This window comes from Zosterops lateralis (assembly GCF_965231275.1).
Source record: "Zosterops lateralis genome assembly, chromosome: 17".
Classification (NCBI taxonomy): domain Eukaryota; kingdom Metazoa; phylum Chordata; class Aves; order Passeriformes; family Zosteropidae; genus Zosterops; species Zosterops lateralis.
Genome location: NC_139777.1, coordinates 7493102 through 7516649, shown reverse-complemented (window position 1 = coordinate 7516649; position 23548 = coordinate 7493102). Strand labels below are relative to the sequence as shown.

General features: G+C 42.1%; 1 protein-coding gene across 7 annotated transcripts in view; it reads right to left on the bottom strand.

Moving 5' to 3' along the window:
* ARVCF (ARVCF delta catenin family member) overlaps window positions 1–23548 on the bottom strand; it is a 248028-nt gene that overhangs the window by 49109 nt on the left and 175371 nt on the right. For all 7 annotated transcript variants that reach the window (XM_083873697.1, XM_083873698.1, XM_083873703.1 and 4 more), the window contains 4 exons: window positions 21258–21757; window positions 15161–15344; window positions 2053–2170; window positions 627–798 (listed from right to left, as the gene is read on the bottom strand). In XM_083873697.1, coding sequence (XP_083729823.1) covers window positions 627–798; window positions 2053–2170; window positions 15161–15344; window positions 21258–21757 — 974 coding nt within the window. The remainder of the gene's footprint in view (window positions 1–626; window positions 799–2052; window positions 2171–15160; window positions 15345–21257; window positions 21758–23548) is intronic.

Below are 23548 nucleotides of genomic sequence, written 5' to 3'. Positions count from 1 at the left end.
GGTTACTGAGACTATTAATCCTCTCTTATAATGAAACTCATTTGCAACACTCATGCCCCAGAGGAGAGAACAGGTCTAAAAGTGACTGACAATTAAAAGCTACAAAATCGTGTTTGCAATTTAAATTACTGAAACAGTGACTGAATTGGGAGGTTGTACATCTTGGTTGAGTGGGAGGGGAGGCGTTATTTTGTTTTCAAGTGTGAGAGTCTGGAGGCATGGAAGATGTACAGGCAGGAGTGCCATGCACAGGGATGGAGGGATGGATCCATGCTGGCCTGGCTTCCCAAGAAGGGCACACATGCTACACAGCCAGGCAAGGGGATGAGCAGAGCACAGCAATGCAGAGAAGAGGCACAGCACCTTTGTCCAACAGTACAGTGTCAGCTGTCAGCATGCAGCACTCCTGTTTAAAGCCAAACAAAGTCACAGCAATCGTGGAAAAAAGAATCCCAAACATCCAGGAGTGATGTAACACAGGAGATAAACACATGCCAGGACACTGCAAACACTGCACAAACTGCATCAGCCTAAACGAGCACGATGAATGTGCTTGCAAGAGCAGGACTGCACAGCAACATTACTCCCAAATCCATTTCCAGTTCTGAGCTTTATGCAACACATACCTTTTGCTTTTTTTCCACCAAAACAACCAGCATCATCTCTCTTCTTCTTCTGGGAGCCTCCTGTGCCTGCAGTCTGACCAGCATCTAGTTCTTGATACTTATCAGCTCCAGGTACCTCTTTGTGGACATGATAGGAAAGGTTCCTCATGATGCACACACAGTTCTCCACAGACTGTTACAGAGAAATTTATGTTATACAAAGTACTGCACCCTCTAACCTGCAAACCATTGTATTGTACAGATGAGGGCTTGGAGAAATTGAAAAAAGGCCACCTGTCCCAGGAAAACCATGTAGCTCTCAAGGAAGATTTAGCCAAAACCCTTAAATTAAAGTTCATTCTTCCTCTAAACCCCATTTTATTTTTCCAAAAGTGAAACGCTTTATAAATAGTATCCATTCAAAATGAAAACTCTCTAATCAAAAATACCACTTGATCTTATATAAAGAATACAATTCACCAAAAGATCAAACACACAGCAGAAAACGATCACATAAGGATCTTATTTTAATCCAAGTCTCTCTCTCATTCTTCCAACATTTACAATCTCCAAAGGGCCCATTTTATTAAATTTTCTCTGGGTCAAAGCCTAGGCCTAGTGAGGATTTCAATGTGAACACACGTTGTCCTGTAGTAATGGCTAATCCACAGCACATCGGGCTCTGACAAGAGCAATGCTCTGTAGGTTGCAATGGAAACCACCAGGTGGTTACAAAATCCACTTCCAAAATTACCTGATTAAGTAACAGGGCTTTGTAACCCCCTTGTTCAGGCCATCACATGGTGAGACTCAGAATAAAGTAACGATGCTTTACAAGCCTTCTGGTGCTCTAAAGAAATAGTGTGCTCTTTTTAAAAACAGGTTAAAGTCATGATATTCCTCATGCATACAAAAACACTTTTAAGTGCCATGGGATGAGATGATAAAAACAGATTAATAAAATCTGCACCAAAAAAAAAAATCACAGTGAAGTGCTGCAGGTCTGAAGACATTTCTTAATGTCTAAGCACTTCAGTCTTCAGAGATGGTGCTGAATAAAGTCTTTAAAATGGGAACTGACTCCTTTGCTGCTTTGTGCAAATGGGACTCAATTCTGATTTGGAGACTGCACTTATAAATGCCAATTAAGTAATGCAGAACAATAGCAATAATGCCACTGACAATAAAGGACTACTCTCCCCACCTCTCTCAGCAGCCAGCCTTTGCTCCCCTCATCAGCCATAGAGGGAAACACAGCAGCATCCTGCTCATAGCCCATCAGCAGTACCACGGACACCAGAAATGAGAGGAAGACAATGACTATTTTCTGAGGCAAGCAGAAAATAGTCATTGTCATTTGATACCAGCAAACAGAAGTTGGATCCCAGTGCGACACTTCAGCATAAATTAATGCAAACATCCACTCTGCTTTAATACTCAAATTCACCTTATTGTCCGTGTCCTTCTTGCCAACCGCAGACTGCAGAGCATGAAGGAGGGCGTCCACCAGGCCATCACACTCTCTGAGCCTTCTGCGTGCTTCTGCTCCATCTGAACTTACATTCCTGATAGGAGAGAGTTGAAAGAAAATTTAGCCCAGTAACTTTCACTATAAAGTTGAAGGTGCAGTGATTTATATCACAATTATTAAGAGCCCATCACCTTGGATGAAAAATTAGGAGGCCAAGTAGACTGACAAACCTGCTAGATCTCAGTAAAGTGTGGGGAATGCACATCTGCAACTCTCTGAGCCTGAACAAAAAGGTGAACACAACCCCAGGAGTATCTACAAACACATTCTCTGCTTTGCTGGCAAGCCCAGGCACCCACCTTAAACCAGGCTGGAGTCTGCAGAGCAAACAGTATGCAAACCAAAAATTTATTTTCAAAACCAGCAGCTCCAAACTGAAAGATACTTTCACCGCCTTAGGAAAAACACGCAAAGTCACAACATTGCTCAGCAGTATCATGGCCACAGGAACTGAAAAAGCTGTGTGCAGCAGCTTCAGCACAAAGTCTGGATCAGTCACCTCCAGTAAGGAAAGGAGGACAGTTTACATGGCTTTGAAATTCTCAAAACACTGCACAAGAGAATGGCATGGGTAGAAGAAGCCAGACAGAGTGGAAGGCTACTTGAAGCTGCTAAAAATTACACTTATCAATGACTGCAGAAACTGTCAGAGGGGACCTCTGAACTTGGCCTCACTCACCCAGTGAGCACGAACTGATACCCCAGCCTTGCATAAGCATCAATTTGCCATTACTCAATAAATAAATAAAATTCAAGTCAATTTTCCAAATGCTGCCTTCCTCCACCCTTTTTCTTCAGGAGGAAAATGAAGTGACAAAATTATTCTTAATAGTGCTCACTGACCAAACCTGTATGGAAGCTCTTCCCAAAGCTGAAATGCAGTAATTTCAACAATAACACAGACAACCTTTCAACTTTCAGGTCTTTGAATCCCACAAAGCCATGGAAGGTCACCTCTCAAAAGCTCAGGACACCATCATTACCCTCCATTATCAGGATCATGCAGACAGTTTTTGCTTTTAACTACAGGGACTGCCAATCTCCAGGTAAGTGACAAATCAATCATGGTCCCCTCCCGTGTCCTGGTCATCTGGGTAGGCTGCTGTGTTAATTGGACAGCTTGGAAAACCCACACTTTCTCAGAGACCTCTCAAAATCTGAATACACTAATTGTGAGCTGGTTGCTGCAACAGCACATTAACTTTCAATTAAGAACACAACTGAAATGCACAGATAAAAGAATTCTTTCCTCAAATCCTAACACAGCTTCACCTCTAGGAATGGATGACAGAAGGCAGGTAAAGTGGGTATTAAAATGATTCCACAGGATAGATGGAAGAGAATTCTACATGCTGTTTTCCCATCTCCAGTTGTACTAATCCTTTTGTATCAAAAACACAAATGTGAATTTTAATGCTACATCTTTATGAAACTGAAATTAGAATTCATTCCCTGCGATACCTTTCAGGAGTTATAACAATAAATGATAGCAGCTCAACCTTCAAGCACATCTATTAACGTGGAACACTACTTATTAAGCTTCAGGGTGACAGGAATCTACTATAAATGGTCTTATCTGGAGCTGTGTATCACATTTTTATTCCTCATTAAGTCTAAGAGTGTTAGAATTCATAAGCAACACTTGCAGACTAAAGGCAGGACAGCTCAACCTTCACACCTTCCTTGCCCCATGGCCCATTCAGAACAGATTTTTCTCTGGTTCATTTGTGCCACCACACTTGGTTTACATTTTGGTTATGAACAGCATCACAGTATTGTGTATCCTGCTTTCTTACTTATTGATCTGTACTGGGGCTAATATCAAGGTAGACATTGATAAGGTTATGATTGAAAAAAATATAACAATATTGTAACAGTAAGAGTGTGACCTGCTGATATCACTGTCTCTTCAACTATAGAAAAATTTACTGAAAATTATTGCCTTGAGAAAAAATTCCCAAATATATCACACATAAATAAGCATGAAAACTCTGCAGGATCAAGTTAATAGCTAATTAATGCTATGACTAAGTTATCCAGACATCAAACTTTGCAGTTTTAATGTTTTAACTAGCACATCACAAAATGTATCCTTACGAGCATCTCATGCAGAAACATCTGCTCTATAAATACCCAACTCTCGGGATTTTGTTAGTTCTCCCTCCCTGGGTAATGAGCTTTCTGCAGCCCTTGGGATTTATCTACCATGGAAGAACAAACCTCATTTCCTGGTCTGTAACTGCACCCCAGAGCTATGGGAGAGCTCAGCTCCCACTCTTGTCCCAGCAGCCCAGGCAGATCTCAGACAGACGAAGCACAGGGAGATCAGCACCTGCATCAAGGGTCTGCTCCTCCTCAGTCTGCCCTTTCTGCTGCTCCAACACTGCAAAAAGCAGTGAAGATCTCCCAAACCCCATGGAAATATTTGCATTTCAGATCCATGCCAGACATCTCTGAGGTCTAAACTAAGGTGGGCCCTATGAAACTATGACACTATGCTTTGAGTAAGTTCTCATCTGGCAATCCCAGGAGAAGTGCTGCCAGGTTTGCTTTCCATGATCCAGAGCTGCTTTCACAAGCTCTTGCAACCCAGGAAAATGCCAGGCTGCATTTCTGCCATGGCATAAAGGCTCTACAATCCACCTTCTTGAAGAGAATCACCTGGTAGTCATTGATCAAATTCATCTTCAGGAGGGGTGAAGATGAAAACAAAAAGGGTGACATGGACAGGAGAGCTACTGCTGGCACTGGTAATAAGAAACTGAACAGAAACTATCATAGAATAAACACCCTGACAGAGCACTCCACTGACACGAGTCAGGAAAAATCTCTTCCCATTTCACATCTGCACTGAGATTGTTGTGCATCTTTTATCTGTTACATGTGATGGAATGGAAGACGTAACCAAACCATCGTCCAAAGAAAGCTTTCAAAGCAAGGTTTCTGAACACCCTCCTTCCAAGAGTGATGGAAATCAACAAACATGACTGATTCCAGCAGTTAACAGAGGATTTGCAGTCCCCTTACACAGGGCAACGCTCCACAGAAGGAATGCACAGCCTCACCCAGGCCAGAATCTCATGCAATGGAGATATGTAACATATGGCATCCAGACTGGGACACAGTAGAGAGCTTTGCTTTTCATTAAACTTTTCTACACATTAGACAAGTATTGCTTTACACTACAAGTAATTCTTCAGTGGATGGAGTGTTTCACACAAGACAACAAACAGAAAGGCAGCTGAGACCCCAGCTGAGATGCTGCTAACTCTGTTACTTAGGAGACAGGCTGCCATGCAAGAACTGGAATGGCCACAAGATTTTGCAATTAAACAGATGATCTCACTGACTTGCTTGCTGGGGCAAATCAATATCAAGAACCTCTGTAGATTTAAGTCAAAGCTACTTACTGAAGTTTGAACGACTACAGGGCTTTTGAGGCACTGATGATGGGCAAATATCCTATTACAAATGAAACTGATGTTGACTGTCCATTCAGAAGGGTGGGAATGGTGGGGGGAACTACCCAAACTATTTTTACATGAACCAGTGACAAATGAGACCTGCCATTCATCCCCAGTGTTCTGTACAGTCTGCTTCCCTTGCCTGGTCTCTTCACCCCCAGGAAGGTATACTGCTGCTTTCCGTGACCTTCCTGCTATTCAGTACTTTTCCAAAAGTTTATTAAATGACAAATATATTTTAGAAACAGAAATGTCTTTCTTATGTCACAATGCAAAGGGTAATAGAAACCTTCAGTGTGCTTCCTGTAAATATACACAGTGTGAAGAACAATTCTAGAAACAAAACATGGAATTACTGCCCAGGTGTACAGGAAAGAAACCAACTCGATAACTGATTTTATGTAAAATAGTAAAGCACAAATCTCATTCCAAAGATTTTAAATCTCCAGCCTTTAACTATAAAAAGCAACCTTGATTCTTCCTTAAATTCTTGGAGTCCAGATTGTGGCCAGGACTAGTGAAAGAGAATTTGTAAGGATGTTGCAATATATGCTTTCCCTGGGGAAAAAAACCAAAAAAACCAACAAAACAAAGAGGCACTAAGTAAATGTTAAATGAAAGTACATACCTACCAGCATAGAAACCCATCAGGCTAGGAATGTAGTCTGTTGCTATTAAAGACTTCAGAGAATGGGGGCGAGTGTGCTGAGAAATCTGTTCACGCCTCAGATAAGGTTATCATTATCACTGAAGAGTTGTCTTAATAATATGCAATTCTGAATGCTACATTTACATCTGCAGAACAGAGCTGGCATTCGTCACCCCTAGGAAAGGTGAGCTGTTACTACTGTCTGTGCCACACATCAGAATTATCTTCAAGAGAAAAGACTTAAAAGTAATTAAGTACAGGGTACTTAATTTGTGCTCTTTTAATGCAATCATGTGGCAGCGCCCCCTCTGTGCTCTCCCTAACAATCCAACAGAGTGGAGATGTGGAGAGCTTTTGGATTTTATTTTTTTAATGATGAAGAGAAACTTGAAAATAAAGGCAGAGACACCCTTTTCTCTGAAAATTAAAACTAGTATTTCCAGGACTATTGTGTCTGTCTCTTGGCTGGAGAGAACCATGAGTTGCTATTCCACAGTGCTGCAGACGAAGCCAAGTCTGGAGTGTTACTGAACACTTACCCTCCTGCCTCAGTGCAGCAAGTGTAAAAAGCACTTTGTTTAGAGATCTAGCTGGGAATGAAGACAATAGCTTGGAAACTTTGCTTTTTTCTATAAATAGGAAATGGAACTGGAAAATTTCAAAACATCCTCCTAGTAACACTTCCACCTTTCCCTGGAAGAATCACGGCTGAGAGCTGGAGCTGAGACAGTGACGAGCTCTTTCCAGCCCCTTGCCAGACTCTGACCAGCACCATCACTGAGGCTCTGCTGTCCAGACACTGAGTTTTGCACACTTAAGCTGATAAAAGACTACCAGCTTCTCACAAGTCTAGTTTAAAATATATTAGTTTTTCTTGTTCTGTCCACCTACTCCGGCAGGCAGAACCCTTGCTATACAAACACCCTTCCACACCCACACAGTGCTTCACAATAAAGAATTTTTTATTTGGATGCCAGCCAAAGGAGATGGATCAATAATTGTTGTGGTAAATGAACTCTATTTCCAAGCTTATTTCTGGGTCCACTATGTCTCAAAGGAGAAATATACAACATTTAAAAATCATTCCATCATTTCATGCAGAAATAGAATGGATTCCATACTTCAGTTCACATCAAGTACCAGAAAGTTTAATTGGTATTAAAGTTCATTGTTCTGAAAACAAGAGAGAACGAGAAAGAAGCTGCCTGTGACACAAAGATAGCCTCGATCCAGGCAGCTCTGGTCAGAGGGCCCTGTACAGCACAACGCAGGTTGGCAGCAGTGAGCTCAATCAGAACTCAAGCAGAGAATATGGTAAAGAAAGCAGAAAGAAGCCAAAGTCCAAATGAAATGCACAGAAAGCCAGAGGAGCTCTACTGATGCTGATTTAGGTAGGGAGCGGCTGGGTAGTCGCTTTTCAGAGCTGGAATCCCACTGGACACTGCTGCTCCGCTCCAGCATTCACTGACCAGTTACACCCAAGACAGAAGCAGCAGAGCAGCCCCTGTTTCTTTGCATGCAAACCCTTCCACTTATTTAAATGAAGTGGTTGGTTTTGTTTAGTTGACCAAATGCTTGAGAGGACATAGCAAAAGCCACTCCTGAAAAGGGGCTTCACGAGCTGTGTTCCAGCAACAGTGGCACAGAGCAAGAGCTCCAGGGGCACCCTGTCACACCCCATATATCCATGTCTGCACTGCCTACAGGAGCTCTCTGAAACAGGCTGGGGCTCAAGAGCTTGGTTTAACAAAGGTTGGTCTTGACATCTGTACCTTGTTATCTGTGGCATTCTATACCCAAAACACCTCGTAGTGCCTTTTCAGCAAAATGCTGACTGGTTACCTCCTTGCATGACCTACTTGGAGGGCCTCAGATTGCTCTCCTGTAATGCAAAACGATGCAGAAATGCACTGCATGAGAATTCCATGATGCCCAGCAGCTATTTAAGTTACAAATTATTCCAGTCCCTGCCTGGAGGAAAGGCCAAGGGCCAGCTTGGTTGCTTTATCACACATGCTTGCTGCCATGACAAAGAATCTCAGAAATACAGAAAGGAGGTGGTACTAATCTAACAAAGGATCAGGGCTCTCAAGCCTTCCAAAGCAGACTACTTCCATTAGAGTGACTGCAGGGAGCTTTGCTGCAGTCCTGCTCTTCACCCCACTATGGCAACAGACATTTTTGTAGATTTTCTATCCTGACAGCCAAGGGAGGAGGGACCTAGATTCATTCCTAAGTAATGACAAAAGGCAGTAAGCAAGTGCACAACTTTAAATTTATACCTTAAGATATGATTGTAAAGCATTAAGGTTGCATGTAACTAGGTTATGTCTCTGCTGCTAAAATCTATGCATAATTTATTTATATTACAAGCTAAACATCAGGAACTGTCAGGAGGAACCCTAACAGCTCCTTACTAGCACGAATTAAACGCTCTGCTCATCATATAAGCCCCAGGACAGCCATATGCTGTGATCCTGCACAGTATCAGTAAGCTAATTAAGAAACTGCCTTTGCTCACTCCTCTCTTTTGTGTGGGTTTTTAATTTGAGTTGATTTTTTCCAGTCTGGGTTGGACAGATAAGCTTCTCCCTTTTCGTGCTATTTGCTGTCTCCAAAGTGAAGATTCACAGGCAAATTTTGGCTCCGTTTTTATCTCTTTCTGAAACTATTCCTTCTCTGAAAGTCCACTTCAAAAGCACCTGTTGCACAGACTGACAGTATCATTAGCTCCAATACCTGGAGCATCAATCTCCCAAAGGCTGCACCCACTCTGAACACAACATGAGCACAGCAGCCTCCAAGCACTGTGGGTGAGTGGGGACAGAGGTGGCAGCAGCTGCCCTGGGTGGGACAGCCAAGCATTAACCTTTGGGAGGAGTCCCCTCCAGATGATCCTGGTTAAATAACTGCCCTGAAAAAGCATAGGAAAGGACTACTTGAACTAGGATAGGAGAACACACAGAGTAAGAGGGAACGTCAAACAAAACTTTGTTAAAGAGCCCTTTTGGAGGTGGGGAGAAGTGTAGCTGCTGAGGAGGGCTCTGTACTAATGCAAATTTGAGGCTGATAAAGAAGAGGGAAATGTGAGTTTTCAGGCGTCAGCCTTTGGTTTCTACCTTCTCTGCTCTGCCACGCTCCAGTGAGCAAAGCTCCCCTGGCAGCAAGGGCAGCTCGTCTGGCAGCAGCACAGCAGCATCACCTGAGTTTCACCTCCTGCTCCCTGCTCTGCACTAGGCAGCACCTCCAGGTCACAGATTTACACTCCAGTGCCTTTTTACCTCAGTCAGCTGGAGGTGAAGGCTGCCTCCAGTGCAGGAGGGCACACAGGACAAACATCAGGCGACTGTCACCACATACTATTATCATGCCTGCAGGATGTAAAGATGGACAGAGCTTGAAAGTAATGCATTCTGAAAGCTCTAATTCCCAGGCACTTTTCTTCAGAGAAAAGCCACACATTAATCATTAATAAGAAAGGAGGGCATAAGAACCTGGTTTTGACAACCTTACTTCTTTTTGTTCCTCAAATTCAGTACACAGAGATGGGAAGAAAAAACAGGCACAGCAACATCACTAAGAGAGCTTTCCTGCCCAAACAAGACCAGATGTTGCTTGACAAACCTCCTTTATCTCCAGTGCCTCACAGACACCCTCACTCCTGCTACAACCAGTGTGTGCAGGGCGTGGCTGGGTACACACAGGCGTAACAAACACAAGGACAGGGGGACTCACTCCCAGCATTACCTGTGACTGAAACACTGCAAGTGGCATCTGCAGGACAAGGTGTTCAGGCATGTACCATAATGCTGTCCCTCCTCAGAAAAAAGGCTTAGAACATTTGCATACAAAAACGATTTGACACGTCCCAAGTATTACTGATTTACCATCAAGTTCTTGCAGCTGTCTTTCCTCTGAAGTACCTAAGAGGAGCCTGCAGATACTTTTACAGCTTTTCTCAACCCTGTGGAGTGTATTTCTGGCTCTGAATCCACTGAGTCCTTACGCCAGGTCTTCAAACATCATTATGTAACATTTACCAAACCTCTCAGGTTTTGATTTCATGGGACCAAACCCTTCATTTATACCTACAGGAGTTGCTTATTCCCAGTGGATCTCTGTAGGATGAACCATTTCAAAATCCTTGAGCTACTGGTATTTACAGCAACTTCAGGGGAAGGTACACACAGAGGGGCCAGTCCCACATTCAAGACAGAAGAGTGAAGATCAGTGAAGTCTAAATCAGTGAAGTGCCCCGAAGGCACTTTGCAGCCTGAACCTCACTGAAAACAGAAGGAGACAGGGCTATTAAAAATTAGACCACAAAAAGGTTTATACCATTAATCTTGCCTCTAATTATGTCAGTGCAGCAGCACAACAGCAAATAAATCCACACTTCTCAAGTCTTCTGGTACAGCTCCAGCCACCAGGTTGTCCCTTCCCTTCTCAGGGGCTGATGTTGGACAAGCTGTTATGTTCAATCTCCAGCTGAAGAATGCTGTTTTTAGGAAAAGTCAGGTGGGTGCAGCTTGTTTGTGTTCATACACCTCGGCCAGGGCTCTGAACCCTGAGGATACTTGTGAATGTGAATTTCTGTGTACTTGGAGAACTGACAAGAAATGCTGAAACTACAGATGGTACCCCTGGAAAAAGGAGCACTTTGCATCTGTTTGCTATGCAAATTAATTCGTTTAACATTTGTTGACAGCAGGTCAGTTTAGCACAGGAATCAAGCTAGAAAGTTGGCAATTTAGGAACTTAGTTCTTTTCTGTCCTCTTGTAAGTGAAAAAATCCAAGAGAGAATTAAAAGTAATTAGGCAGAAAACAGCAATTAAGCCCAGAATGAATTTAATTTTTAAACCATTAAAATCCTTGCTGCTTCCAGAGAACTTGGAATCATGGTGGGCATCTCCACAGAAAACTAACAAGATGATGTGACTGCAACAGTGCTCTGACCCACAGATGCAGCAATTTCCCTCCAAAGCAGGGAAGCACCCTAGGAGAAGCCAGGGGAGCCAGGGAAGGTCTCTGGGTGTTCATGAATCACAGAGTCATCTTTCCCACAGGAGCTGAACTTACACTCTTCTCCTAAAGCACCTCTATGCCTGGGTAAAAGCTGTAGGAAGGATCATGAAATGGCCTCATGAAGATGCACCAAAATCATACCATTATTTCCCCATGAGTGCAATTTGAAGACAAATGCTTCTGGATTGCAAATCCCAGTAAGGATTTAAGGGTTTAAAGAAAAAAAAAAAATGCAGTAACTAGAGGAGACATTCCTCATGTACCTAAAAGAATAAAATACAAAGTAGAGACATTAAAACTTGTATTTTAAATGAAAGAACATCTGTGCATACTTAATGGTTCTCCTATAGTAAGCAAATGTCTTCCTTACTTCTTTCCCACTTCTAGTGCTTCATAACCAAAAATCCACTTTGCTTTGTTTTTTACTGTTCCTTTCCAGATTTCTACCATACATGTTTATCAGTTTCAACAGAATATAAGAATACCCTAGTTTCATAAAATGGCACCCAAGGCAGCATCCCTCACAAGGCTCATGACCATTTGCAGCAGTAAAGTGATTATGGATATTGCAGATCTATTCATCGTATTGGGTACGCCCTTAGAAACACAGCAGTGAAAGAGGAGGCATCTTTTTCCTGATCTCAGGATGAGAATGGAGACAAAATTATCATCACCTGCACTAGTTTCTGAAAACTTCAGTGGTCAAGATTACAAAATGTCCAACAAATTTCATTTTCAGATCATACTTTGCAAATTGGATGTGCTGCCAGGTTTCCAAAGGAGAATACGGGATTCTCCCCAAAACATTTGTTTAAACAGTTTTTGGCAAGTCAAGTGCAGAGTGAGTGGCACACAGAACCCACCAGCCATGTTCCAGATGATACCAGGGTTCAAAATATCCCTACAATGGGCACAGTCACAGGAGAGGGCTTGACTTTAGAAGGAGCCCTTTAAATAAACAACAGCCAATATAGACCTTCATCAGTGGCCCTTTCCTCTCCTTGGATTCCCACTGGCTCTGTGTGTGTGTAGTCAGCTACAGTAGCTTGGAATGGACACACTGAGTGTCCCAGGTGAAATAACCCCAGAATGAATTAATGTGGCAAAGCAGCTTTTTAAAATGGCTTTCTTGATGATAAACTGTGAGCAGCTTCTCTGATTTCCAGCTTGTGAATGACAAGGTCCAGTGTTTTTTAGTATCAGACACAGATAAAGAGCAGGCCCATTGCTGGGTGCAAGTCCTGTGGCCACATGAACCAAGATCAGTATCCAGCATCAGAGAGGGAATTTTGTTACTTCTGCAGGTGGGTAAATCCGGGCGACAGAAAGCCAGTAACCCACCTCAGCTCCAGCCAAGGGCAGAGGGCATGGATCATGGCTCTTATCTTGTAAGTTAATTCCCAGCCCTGGTTCAGGTACAGATCTTTGCTCAGGTATTGGCCCCAATTACTGACCCTGCAGCTGAAGCATCCTTCCATCCCACACGTGCCTGCCACACCACACTATTCCTGCTGTTACTGCAGCTCTAAATCCACCCTGAGGCACTGGGCCAAGGTAACTACACAGGATACAGCTCACCCTGACCCCCTCAGACCTGCACAAACACCTGAACTCCCAAAGTGAGGAGGGAGAGACTCAAGTTACACAGGGGAAAATGGCTGACTGGGAAGGAAAGTGGGATGGACCAGAAATTGAACAAGAGGTAAAGGTAAATAATTGTAGTGTGGGTTTTTTTTAATTACTTGTTTTTAATTATTTTGAAATGAGTGTTTCCATGGCTCCACATTATCAAAGGAGAAACCTAGATTAAGAACAAAGTAAAGATGAGTAAGCAGTGTTAAAAAAAAAGCAAGTAATAATTAACTGGCAGTTCATGCTGTGAATCACTGAGTTTGAAATAAACTCGCCCACATCTGTTGATAAACTTCATTAACTGAAAAAATGATACTGAAACAAATGCTATCCTGCATGCACAATGCCTGTCTTCTGCTTAGAGACCTAAACTGCAAAGACATCTGAAACCTCAAAAGCTCAGAGACTGTTCCAGTTATTTTGGGAGACAACACAGCTCACACCTGAGGCTCACTTCCAAAGGGGACAAAGGGAGGCTGGCATATCATCAAGAGGCCTAACCTCCCAATTAAATATCAAACTGGTGAACAGTTTGCAGTCTGCAATAGGCTCCATTTGCGGAAAACTGAATTTCTAGGACCAGCTACTGTGTCAATGAGAGAAGCGTGGGCGAAGGGGTTTTTAAACACTGATGTCTGTCAGACAGATGGCTGCAACAATTTATTCTCTGTTGGTGTTAACTATCATATCTTGCTGCTGCTTTTAAAGATGAGCTGCAGAGCATTTCAACACACAACATAAAAAAAAATCCAACGGTTTTAATGTTAATTACTTTTGATTTGTCCATTTAGACCCCTAGATCTGGAAGTGCTCTACAAAAGGTGTGTGTAATATCCCTGACATGGGAACAGGAAGCACCATCAGCTGAAAGACAGCTCATACCCACCTGCTCCTGCACCTGTCTTGTTCCTGCACTCACTCACCTCACTGCACCAAGTGGGGAGACAGCAGGGCAGTTCTCCCCAGTTCCTGTGCAAGAGCCTGCTGTCTCCACGGCTCAGCACAGACATGCAGAGATTTCCTTCTCCAGATTATCCTTCCCTGCTCTCACACCCCCATCTACCTAATGCAGCCACAGTCAAGCATGAGATCACCTCACACATCTGATGGAAGCTTCACATTTTCCACAAGGAAGCACCAAGTCTCTCCTGACTATGAGAGCAGAGATCAGAGATGAAAGGACTGAAAGACATTTCCCCCTTCAACAGCATAAGCAGCCACCATTCACTAGGTGCATTTCAGGGTGCATCAGGAGCACTTTGAAATACCAGGAGTTTAAATTCTCTAACATCTCAGTACTATGTTTCACACTCTTCTTCATAGGCTTTAAGAATATAATGTCAAAAAGCGCAGGCTTGTGAGTTTCTTGCAAAAGCAGTCACCTTACTTTAAAATACCAAAAAACCCTCAAACAAACACAAAAACTCAAACTCAAGTGATCAACAAACCAAGAGATAACCTGGAATACAGAAGTTCAAGTGGATCCACATACTAATAAAATTTTATGATGCGGATTAGGCTGGTCTACTAATGACCAATTTATTGCCTACATTTACTAGAGAATCTCATATGCATTGAGATAATCCTTTTATTTCCTCTTCCAGAACACCCTTAGAAATGAGACACCAGTAAGTAAAAACCTATGATGTCTGGAGTCTGCTTAAAGGACCTCAGCTTCCAGTGGGACTGCAAATAATTTCAGTAATGGGCCCTTTCGGAACACTCTTCATTACTTTCTTCATTTGTGAAGTTACTTGGGGGAACAGTTATTGCAATTTAGAGACCACAAGCCCAAAAAATAGAAATGAACCAACTTCTGAAGATGCATTAATCAGTAGGAATCTGACAGAACTACATTTAACACCAATAGAAGGTATAATGCCAAATCCTTATTAGTTTCAGTCAAACTAATCGACTTCATCACAAAGCTGAAGAATCTAAAGTGAGCATAACTATTTTTTCCTCAAAAAAAAAAAAAAAAAAAAAAAGGGCAGAATGAGACCCACTGTGTTTAGGGAACATTGGCTCTTCAGGTTTTTCAGACTGCATTAGGACTCCTCCTGAACTTCAGCTTTTAGCAAGGACCATCCAGCTTTCAAGGTGCTTTCACAATTGCTAGCACAGTATGAAACCAGAAAAGGCTCCTTTGCAAAGAATTTTAGAAGGAACTCTTAAAATCCTAAATAGTAGCTCAAATTCTTCACTGGAAACCCCAAGAAGCCGCGGGGACAAACATCCCCAGGTGCTCCTTACCGCAGGCAGCCAGAGGTGTTCTTGAAGACCGTCGTCCACTCGGCGTCGCGCGGCTTGGAGTCCTCGTTGGGCTCGCTCTCCCAGCCCGAGTGCGGGATGATCACCTCGTTGGTCAGCGTCTGCAGCCCGTGGTTGATGATCACCATCTTCAGGGGCTCATAGGAGGATAAATTCCACAGGGTGCCTGCAGGGGATTATTAAACAACCGGGGTGTAACAACTGTATTAAATCTCTAGGTTAAATAGAATCACAGGATTCGCTGAGGAGCGCTTGAAGGTTAAATCATAAAACTAAACAAGAAGGGAAAGCAACTTGATGAGATGCCAGACCAGAACCAGCTTAGGGAAAAATCCCACAGGTTCTTCAACAAAGCAGAGAAGCACTTTTATCAAGACATGGATATTCTTGAACTCATCAAGCCCTACACGGAGTACATAAAAGTGATGTACTACTGGAGATTATTAGGATTTTTCAGCTGTATACAAATTGTGTTACACTTTCAAGTCTAACTATGCCTCAAAAAGTAAAAATTCATCCAGTGAAGCAAAGTACATTGAGCAAGTCCTAGGAGAGATGAATTTCTGGAGGATCACTGATCTTATGCTTATCTTCTGCACAAGATAATATTTCATTCAAGTCTCCTCTCTATTATTTACTTTCACATTTTCCTGTCACAAGCAATATCTGTGTTCAAATCTCCTGGTGCCACAAACATATGACTCCTTGAAGAAGCTGGAAATCAGAACTCTACTGTCTTTTCATTTTTCCCTCAATTATGAGCCAAAGCGGACAGAAGTCGAACATCAAAACAGAATAACAGAACAACAGCTTTGTAGCTGCAAAATACCCAGTGCTGGATAACTGATAGAGCCTCCCAGCAGACCTGTATCAGTGTCCTGACAGTTATTACTCATCAGAGTAGGACTAAAACTGAACACTCACTTCAGAGAGAATTTCTGCATAGACCCAGCCCGGTACCATCTGAGAACTGTCAGTAACAACACTTGGAGGGAGCCAGACACAGGCTTTTGGTCTCCAAGGAAAAGTGTGAGTTCTAGAGAAATTTCAGCCAGTCCAAACAGAAAACCCAGATTCCCCAAAATACACAAGGAATCTTTCCTAAACATATCAAATATCAACCTGGGGTAACCTGTTACTACGACTATGAACTTGTGCAGATTATAGTGCAAACTGGAAATCTCCACCTCATTGTACATACATCTAAAAAACACAACAGAACAGAAGCTCAACCTTTTGTTTCAGCTCCTTTCAATCTCCCCAACTTTTAAAACTTACAATTTTCAAGCTTTAAAGGTAACCGGGAAAATGCTTTCCATGTATTACCATGTGGCACAGCTTGACTTGCCATAGGGACTTGCAGGAGTCTAACAGTGACTGGTTATAGAATAACATATTATCTAATAAAAAAACTCTGAGGCAGACAACAGAATGAACATTATGATGTTTCTTGCAGTCTTTTTTCTAAAGTCATACAAAAATAACACTTTTTTGGACTACTGCCCTTGTCACTCATAGACACTATACGAGGATTTTTATAGCCTAATTTTAGCTTTCAAACAAGACAGTGTAGGTAAAATATGAATCTTATCTTTGTAGCTACTACAGTAAATCACTGTTGCTGCAAAGCAACAAATGTTGAAGAATAAGAAAAAAGCAAAACTAAGCAGAAAGGGCTATCTGGCCCTGTTTGTTATCAATGGAAGCCTTTACATCTCATAACAAACTGGCTCAAAAAATATACAGGAAGCAAATGCAAGTCAATAGTTATAATAAGACTTTAAAAAATGGATACATAAGCTACCTTCTTAATTTAAAATACTTTACTAGACTGTCTTTCTTCAGTTACTGTACTCCAATTTCTTCAGCCTGTCAGAATCACTCATATAAAAATAGTAAGTACAATTAAATCCCTAAATGCATGGCTGGCTCAGGACTTGCAAATTCAAATTCTAAATCTGAACACCCAGCACTGAACGAGACAGATGAATTCCTGGAAATTATACAGGATCATCTCTGGAGCAAACTGAGATTCAAATTGAGAACAGCAGTGCTCCTTTCAGTAATGGTCAAATTGAGAACCTCAGCATGAGCAAGTGTGTGACAGAACACACCATGAACAAGGACCTTCTTCTGAGAAGCCTTGGAATAGAAAATGGGAGGAGAAAGCTCAAGTGAGATCAGGAAGCTGATGAGAGCAGGGTACCTCTCTCAGAGAGGAGTCCAGGCCTGAGCAGCTGACAGGACCTCAGCACACATCAGTGCCCAGGAGCTGTGAGCTCTGAGCCAGATGATTTATCTGCAACTTGCTATTCGAGCATTAGATCAAAATATTTCATCTGCAGAGCATTTTGAAGGTCAATCATTTTTCAATTATGACCAATTTGGCAGCAGAAAAATCACATCCTGCACCACTTAAAATCAGTGCAATGTCATTAAACAACAAAATTACTCCAACGTTCTCACAAAGAACAAAATTATTCATTACAGCTACCAACTTCTGATTGCTTTTCAAAGAATGTAATAGAATTTTGGTCTTGCATATCTGATGGGAACATTTTCTCTGCAAAAACCTTATCACTCAAGATAAAACTTTTGTAGTTTTCCCAATCAGAACAGATTTAATTCCTTATCAACTTAATCCTCATTTCTCTCTTTCTCAAAAAATGATCCACTGGGAGTACAGCTACAGGCCTAGCAAGAAATGAAGAATTTTATGGAGTATTCCTCAACACAACTCTACTCATGATTTACTAACAGACACTCTAACACTTAAATCAAACTTCTCAGCGCAATAGCTAGGAAACATTTTGTAACTCCACACTTCAAAAAGAAAAAAGTGAGATCTATGGTATTTTAGGAATGTATCTTTGAGTTTAGAAGGCAGTCTTTGCACAGTCTTCACAGATCTCTGACCTCAAGGCATATCATGTTTAGTGCCATTTGCAGATATGTCTAGAACACCTGGTAAAACAGGGATGGCAGGAAACCAAAGTTGTTTTTCAAATTCTGCTAAAACTAGTGCTATCTGCAAGAAAAAAAAAAAAAAAATCTACAGACTGGCTTAATCTGGCAGCAGTGGTGTATCAGTACCTCTGTCTGCTTCCAAAATTTAATGTCAAAACAATTGTCTAACTTGTGTTCTCCAAACATGTGTCCTGGTAAGTGCCCAAGGGAACACAGTCCCAGCACAGCCAAACTCCCTCCTTCAGCACTGATGCCACACATCTGATTTCTGCCTCGATGCTGCATCCACCTGTTGGGTGTTTGTAACTCACTGCTGTGGCTTTTCCCCCAGACCCAGCTGTGGCTGCTGCATCCCGTCACCAAAGGAGAAGCCCTGGAGCTGTACCAAAGCCAAGGACTGACTCTTACATTAGATGAGAACAATAGTGTCTTTTGCCTGCAGAAAGCCCTGCTCCAAACAGGGTGTCCTACTGTGCACCCAGGTACCTCCTGTCCTGCAGACAGGCAGTGTTTCACAGCCAGAGAAACAAAACTTCAAGCCTAGAACTGCTCTTGAATTCACACAGCTAAATTATTTAAACTTCTTTAAATTACCTGAACCTCTTTGGAAAGCAGGATTATTTTATCATTTGTCCTTAGCTGGGATGACCAGCTGGTGATTACTACTGAGCTTTTGAAAAGTAGCCAGTATTGAGTTAAAGAAAGATTAAATGCCAGAAAAATCAATGTGTCATATCAAACTTGAATTTGGAGCCTGTTAAAAGAAATAAACACACAAACCCTGTACGCAGTTGTAGTTTTTTTTTTTTCTCCTTTTTCCTAATGCATTGCTGATGAAGTCCCCAGACATTTCACTCCAGACACACTGAAAAACTCTCATGGCAAAGGCAGGCTTTGGTTTATCACTAGGGAAAAGCACCCAGATAGGAAGTTGTGATTGCTACCAGGAGAACATTGGAATTGTGATCTGAATTTCAGAGGCTGCAGAACACAGTCCTTTTGTAGCAGTCCTGCTTGAATGCTCCCTTTGCACTTCAAGCTGGCTCTTGTTTCTCTCTGCTGACTTTTGGAGCTCATTTTACGAATGGACAATTCCACATTATCAGCCAGGGCTTTGAACACTGGCTGCAAGTCCAGCAGCATCAGTCACAGAGGCATTGCTGGAATATTCTTCTTTTCTGTGCTGATGCTTGAATGTCTCACACCGGATCTGGTGATATCATTTTAGAAGGGGAATGAAATTATTCCTGGTTAGGTGGAGATTAAATGCACATCATCTGTTACTGGACATCTGTTTAGGTTAATGCCCTTAGTATTCCTGGTGTTTTTCAGTAAGGGGAAATAAAGAGCTCTAAATAACAAAAGCCAAGGTGAAATAAAAGCACTACATTTAATTGGCAAAAACTACTGCCAAATAAAATGCATTTGAACTCTAAAGCTAATTAATCAACAGGAAATCAAAGCAATCACCATTTACAGTTAAAAAGGAAAAACATCCAGTTTTGCTTTTGCCATCTCAGAAGTGACTGATTACCACTTAGCACTATAATGATATTCCTTCAGAGTAAATTATAGACCCGTTTCTCTTTTCTTGAATATAAGGAAATAAATTTATTGCTTCTCAGCACTCCAGAAATGAGTTTTGATTAAACTAGTACAGCAGACAAACAGATATTCTTTATTGAAAAAAAAATTAAGTCTGCCATCATATTAAATGAGTGCAAAAAATAGAATATAAATACCACCTGCAGTTTCCCTGTAGAGGCAGAGCAGACAGCTCTCAAAGCACAACCAGCAGCATGTGCTACTCAGAGGTTCTCTGACCAAACAGACAGCTTTCCTTTGCCAGCTCACTGGAAAAAGGCTGGAAAAATATCCCTGCTAGTTTCAACACTGTGTATTTAGACCTAGTTTGCTAAATAGCCTGTAATGGCTGTGGAAGAACAGATGGAACACCCAAGGCCACTGTTCATCTCAGAGAATTATGATTACCAGTAAAAACTTCAAGAGAGCTACTATAATTTTTGAGGAAATTACAGAATTATAATGTTTACCTCTAATGGCTTAATCAATGTTTGCAATAGAGTCTACCTGCACAAGCCAACATTGATAAGGCAGCTGAACCATTTCAGCCCTGGACCCATTTTCATCCTCACAAAGCGTTCTGAAAAATTCTATTTTGGCACAGAAATTAATTGGAACAGCTCTGGTCCTCATCCAAACATCCCCTGCAGCTTCTCAGAAGAGAAAGGGAAATCCATTTCACTCCTCATGATTTATGGGAGACTGAAGAACAATATCTTTCTCCTTACTTTAAGAGCTGACATACTTTTCCACCCTTTTCCACTTAATGGCTGAACTTTGAAACTTGGCATATACTTTACTGCTCTTTCTGGATGATGCCCAAGACTAAGTTCAAATAAAAATCATGTTAAATAACGGAGTTGTAAGTGCTTGAAAACTCCCAGAAAAGCGTGCACTAACTCAGTAACCTGAAATGTAATTCTGTTTCCCAGCCTTTGCAGCAAACAAATCTGTGTCCAGAGTGGCAAGAGCAGACCCTATGCTCCCTAAAATCCGAGTTTTTCAGTCCAGAAGTGCTGCAACTTCATATACAGCCTTCAGCATCAGGCTGAAGTCCTCCTGATGAGACAGACTGTTCTCTAAATCTGAGGGAGTGAGGACATGGCAGCAGGGTTGTTTTATAAGAGATTAACAAGGAAATATTTAGCTCAGTGTACCTTACCTCACGATTACAACACACTGAGGGCACGTGCACTACAAATTACCTGTCAATGGAGCTGCTGTAACTCTTTTAAGCTTCAGTAACCCAAGCACACACAACCGCATGCTACACCCAGGGAGCAGCATCCATTCCTCAGCAGCCAGGGAATCCCAAGTGGGCCACAGACACACATACAGAGATGATCTTGATCCCCTCCTGACAGGCACATGTCAGGCTCTCAACCCCATAAACATGGTGCAGCTACACAACAGCTGCAGCCAGTGATCTAAATTCTCCTTCAACGCTCTAATCTCCAGAAATTCTTGCTCCTGAAGCTGAAAGGACTGTTCTAAAGACTAATCCATTAAGGAAATCACAGACACCGACCTGTAATTAGCTCTCGGACTTCCATGTCGTTTGTTTTCCTCAACAGCCTGATCAATGCGGGGATCCCATCACAGTTCTTTATGGCCACTTTGTTCTCATTATCCTTCCCATAGGAGATGTTTCTGAGCGCCCCGCAGGCCTTGCGATGCACCTCGGGCTTGGGGTGATCCAGCAGGCCCACCAGGATGGGGATCCCTTTGAGGTGCCTGACGTCCTTTTTGATTTTGTCGTTCTCGTAGCACAGGTGCTGCAGGTAGGCGGCGGCGTTGGACTTGACGGGGTCGATGGGGTGGCTGAGCATGGCGATGACCTCGGGCAGGTCGGGGTCCCTCCAGCGCGGGTCCTTGCGGATGCTGTCGATGGAGGGCGAGCGCTTGCCCAGGCGGTCGATGCTGGCCATGCTGCCGCGCTCGGGCTGCGCCAGCGGCGCCGCGTACCCGCCGTGCAGGTACGGGATCCTCTCCTCCACCATCTCCGTCTCGATGGGGTCATCGTAGCCCCTGCGAGAAGTGACGGGCCCGAGACAAAGGAAGGGAAAAATAGAAAAAAAAAAAAAAAAGCACATTAAAACACTTAGTTACTCTCAGTCGATATGGAGATTTCAGCCATGAGCAAACATTTTAATATCACAAACATCACTGGGGCAGCGTGTTTACAGTTTCCAATAGTTTATTTGTAGTAACTTGAAAATTAACCATAGTTGATTTCTCAGCAGTGATGGGACTCCAGCAGAGTGTTTGTTTGGCTAGCAATGAAATGATGACAGGAACTGCAAGCCATCAAACAGATTGCTTTCATTTTGGTCACTTAGCAAAGCAATTACAACAGAGCTGGATTACATTTAGTAGGAAACACTGATCTTCATTAATGCTGCTACTTCTGCAACAAACCAAAACTCTAATTAAAGGCATTCAAGGCCTGGGCAGAGACCACAGACGTATTTCAGCAAGTCTGACAAGTTCCACCACATTTCCATGTTGATGCTCACACAAGTGTACTCTAAACAATACTCTTAATCGATATTGCCATAAACCACCCTCTAATATATGTATTTTTTCAAACCAGCAGCCGCCTTTTGCTTTATAGCTTTTTCCTGGACAGGTTTGCTACTGTCTCAGTATTGCAGTTAGCTCAATCAAGCAAGTGGTTTTAATTGCTACAAAATGTTTCTTAAAATCCTCCATCTGAAGCACTGAGTGATGTTATTGAACCATTTCTGATGTCATGCTGAAGTATGGACTATTAGAAGTCAGGAAGAAAACGGAGCTTGCTGTCATCCCAAAGGGACTGATAATTAAACTGGGCTCTGGGGAGAAGAGCAACCGGAGGTGGAGACTGAACTTAGTCTTGTACAATTAACGTTTTTAATGTTAAAAGCGCCTCTCCTGACTTTACGTTGCTGTAATTGCTGTTCTAAACCATAAACTGAATGAAAGGATAAAAATGGGCAAGTGTCCAAAACTCAGAATGAATCTGAAGAAATCCTTTTATTGATGCAGTTATTTGTGTATGTATAATTCAGCAGTTGCTCTACACAGTAATTTACACTATCTGGACAGTCGTGTTTTCTGTTACAGAACAAAGCTGCTTCCATCACTCCAAGCAGAAAGCAACAACATTGAAATTATTTACTTCTGTGAATGCACACAGGGTAGAAGGAATAACAAAACCCCTTAGCTACTTCTCAAAATTCTGTTTTTAAAAATGCAAATTTGTGATAACTAGCATTAAAACTACAACAAAATCTCATTTCTCAAACTCATCCTTCATGTTAAATTCTTTTTCACTTCATAAAAGCAGCAGCAGATTAATTTTAATAATTGCACAGCTGTTCCTTGCTTGACTTGGTAACTCACAATTCAGAACATCTCAGTCCTGTGAGCTGCCCACAAGATAACTGTGCACCACCTCAATTACACCTGCACAATTAAGTTTCTTTCTCCTCCTCATCCGTGCAAGTACACAGAGATAATTACTGTCTTGGGATGCAGTTTGTTTGTTTTATTTCCACAAAGCCTTCCAAACAGAACCATACAGCTGGGCCTATCTTCCTCAGGTTGTATCCTCTTCCCTTTGCCCCACAAAGTTCCTTAGTCTCATGACATTTGTCAGAAGAAAACTTCAGAGTCAGGACTTTAAATTGCAACACTGTCATGACAAGAGTATCACATAAGCCTTGTACCAACAACACTGATTTTTTTTTTGCCAATTGCTACTTACTAAATACGAGTGAGAACACCTGAAGTCAAGAATTAATCATTAAAAAAGATAAATAAAAATTAAGATCACAA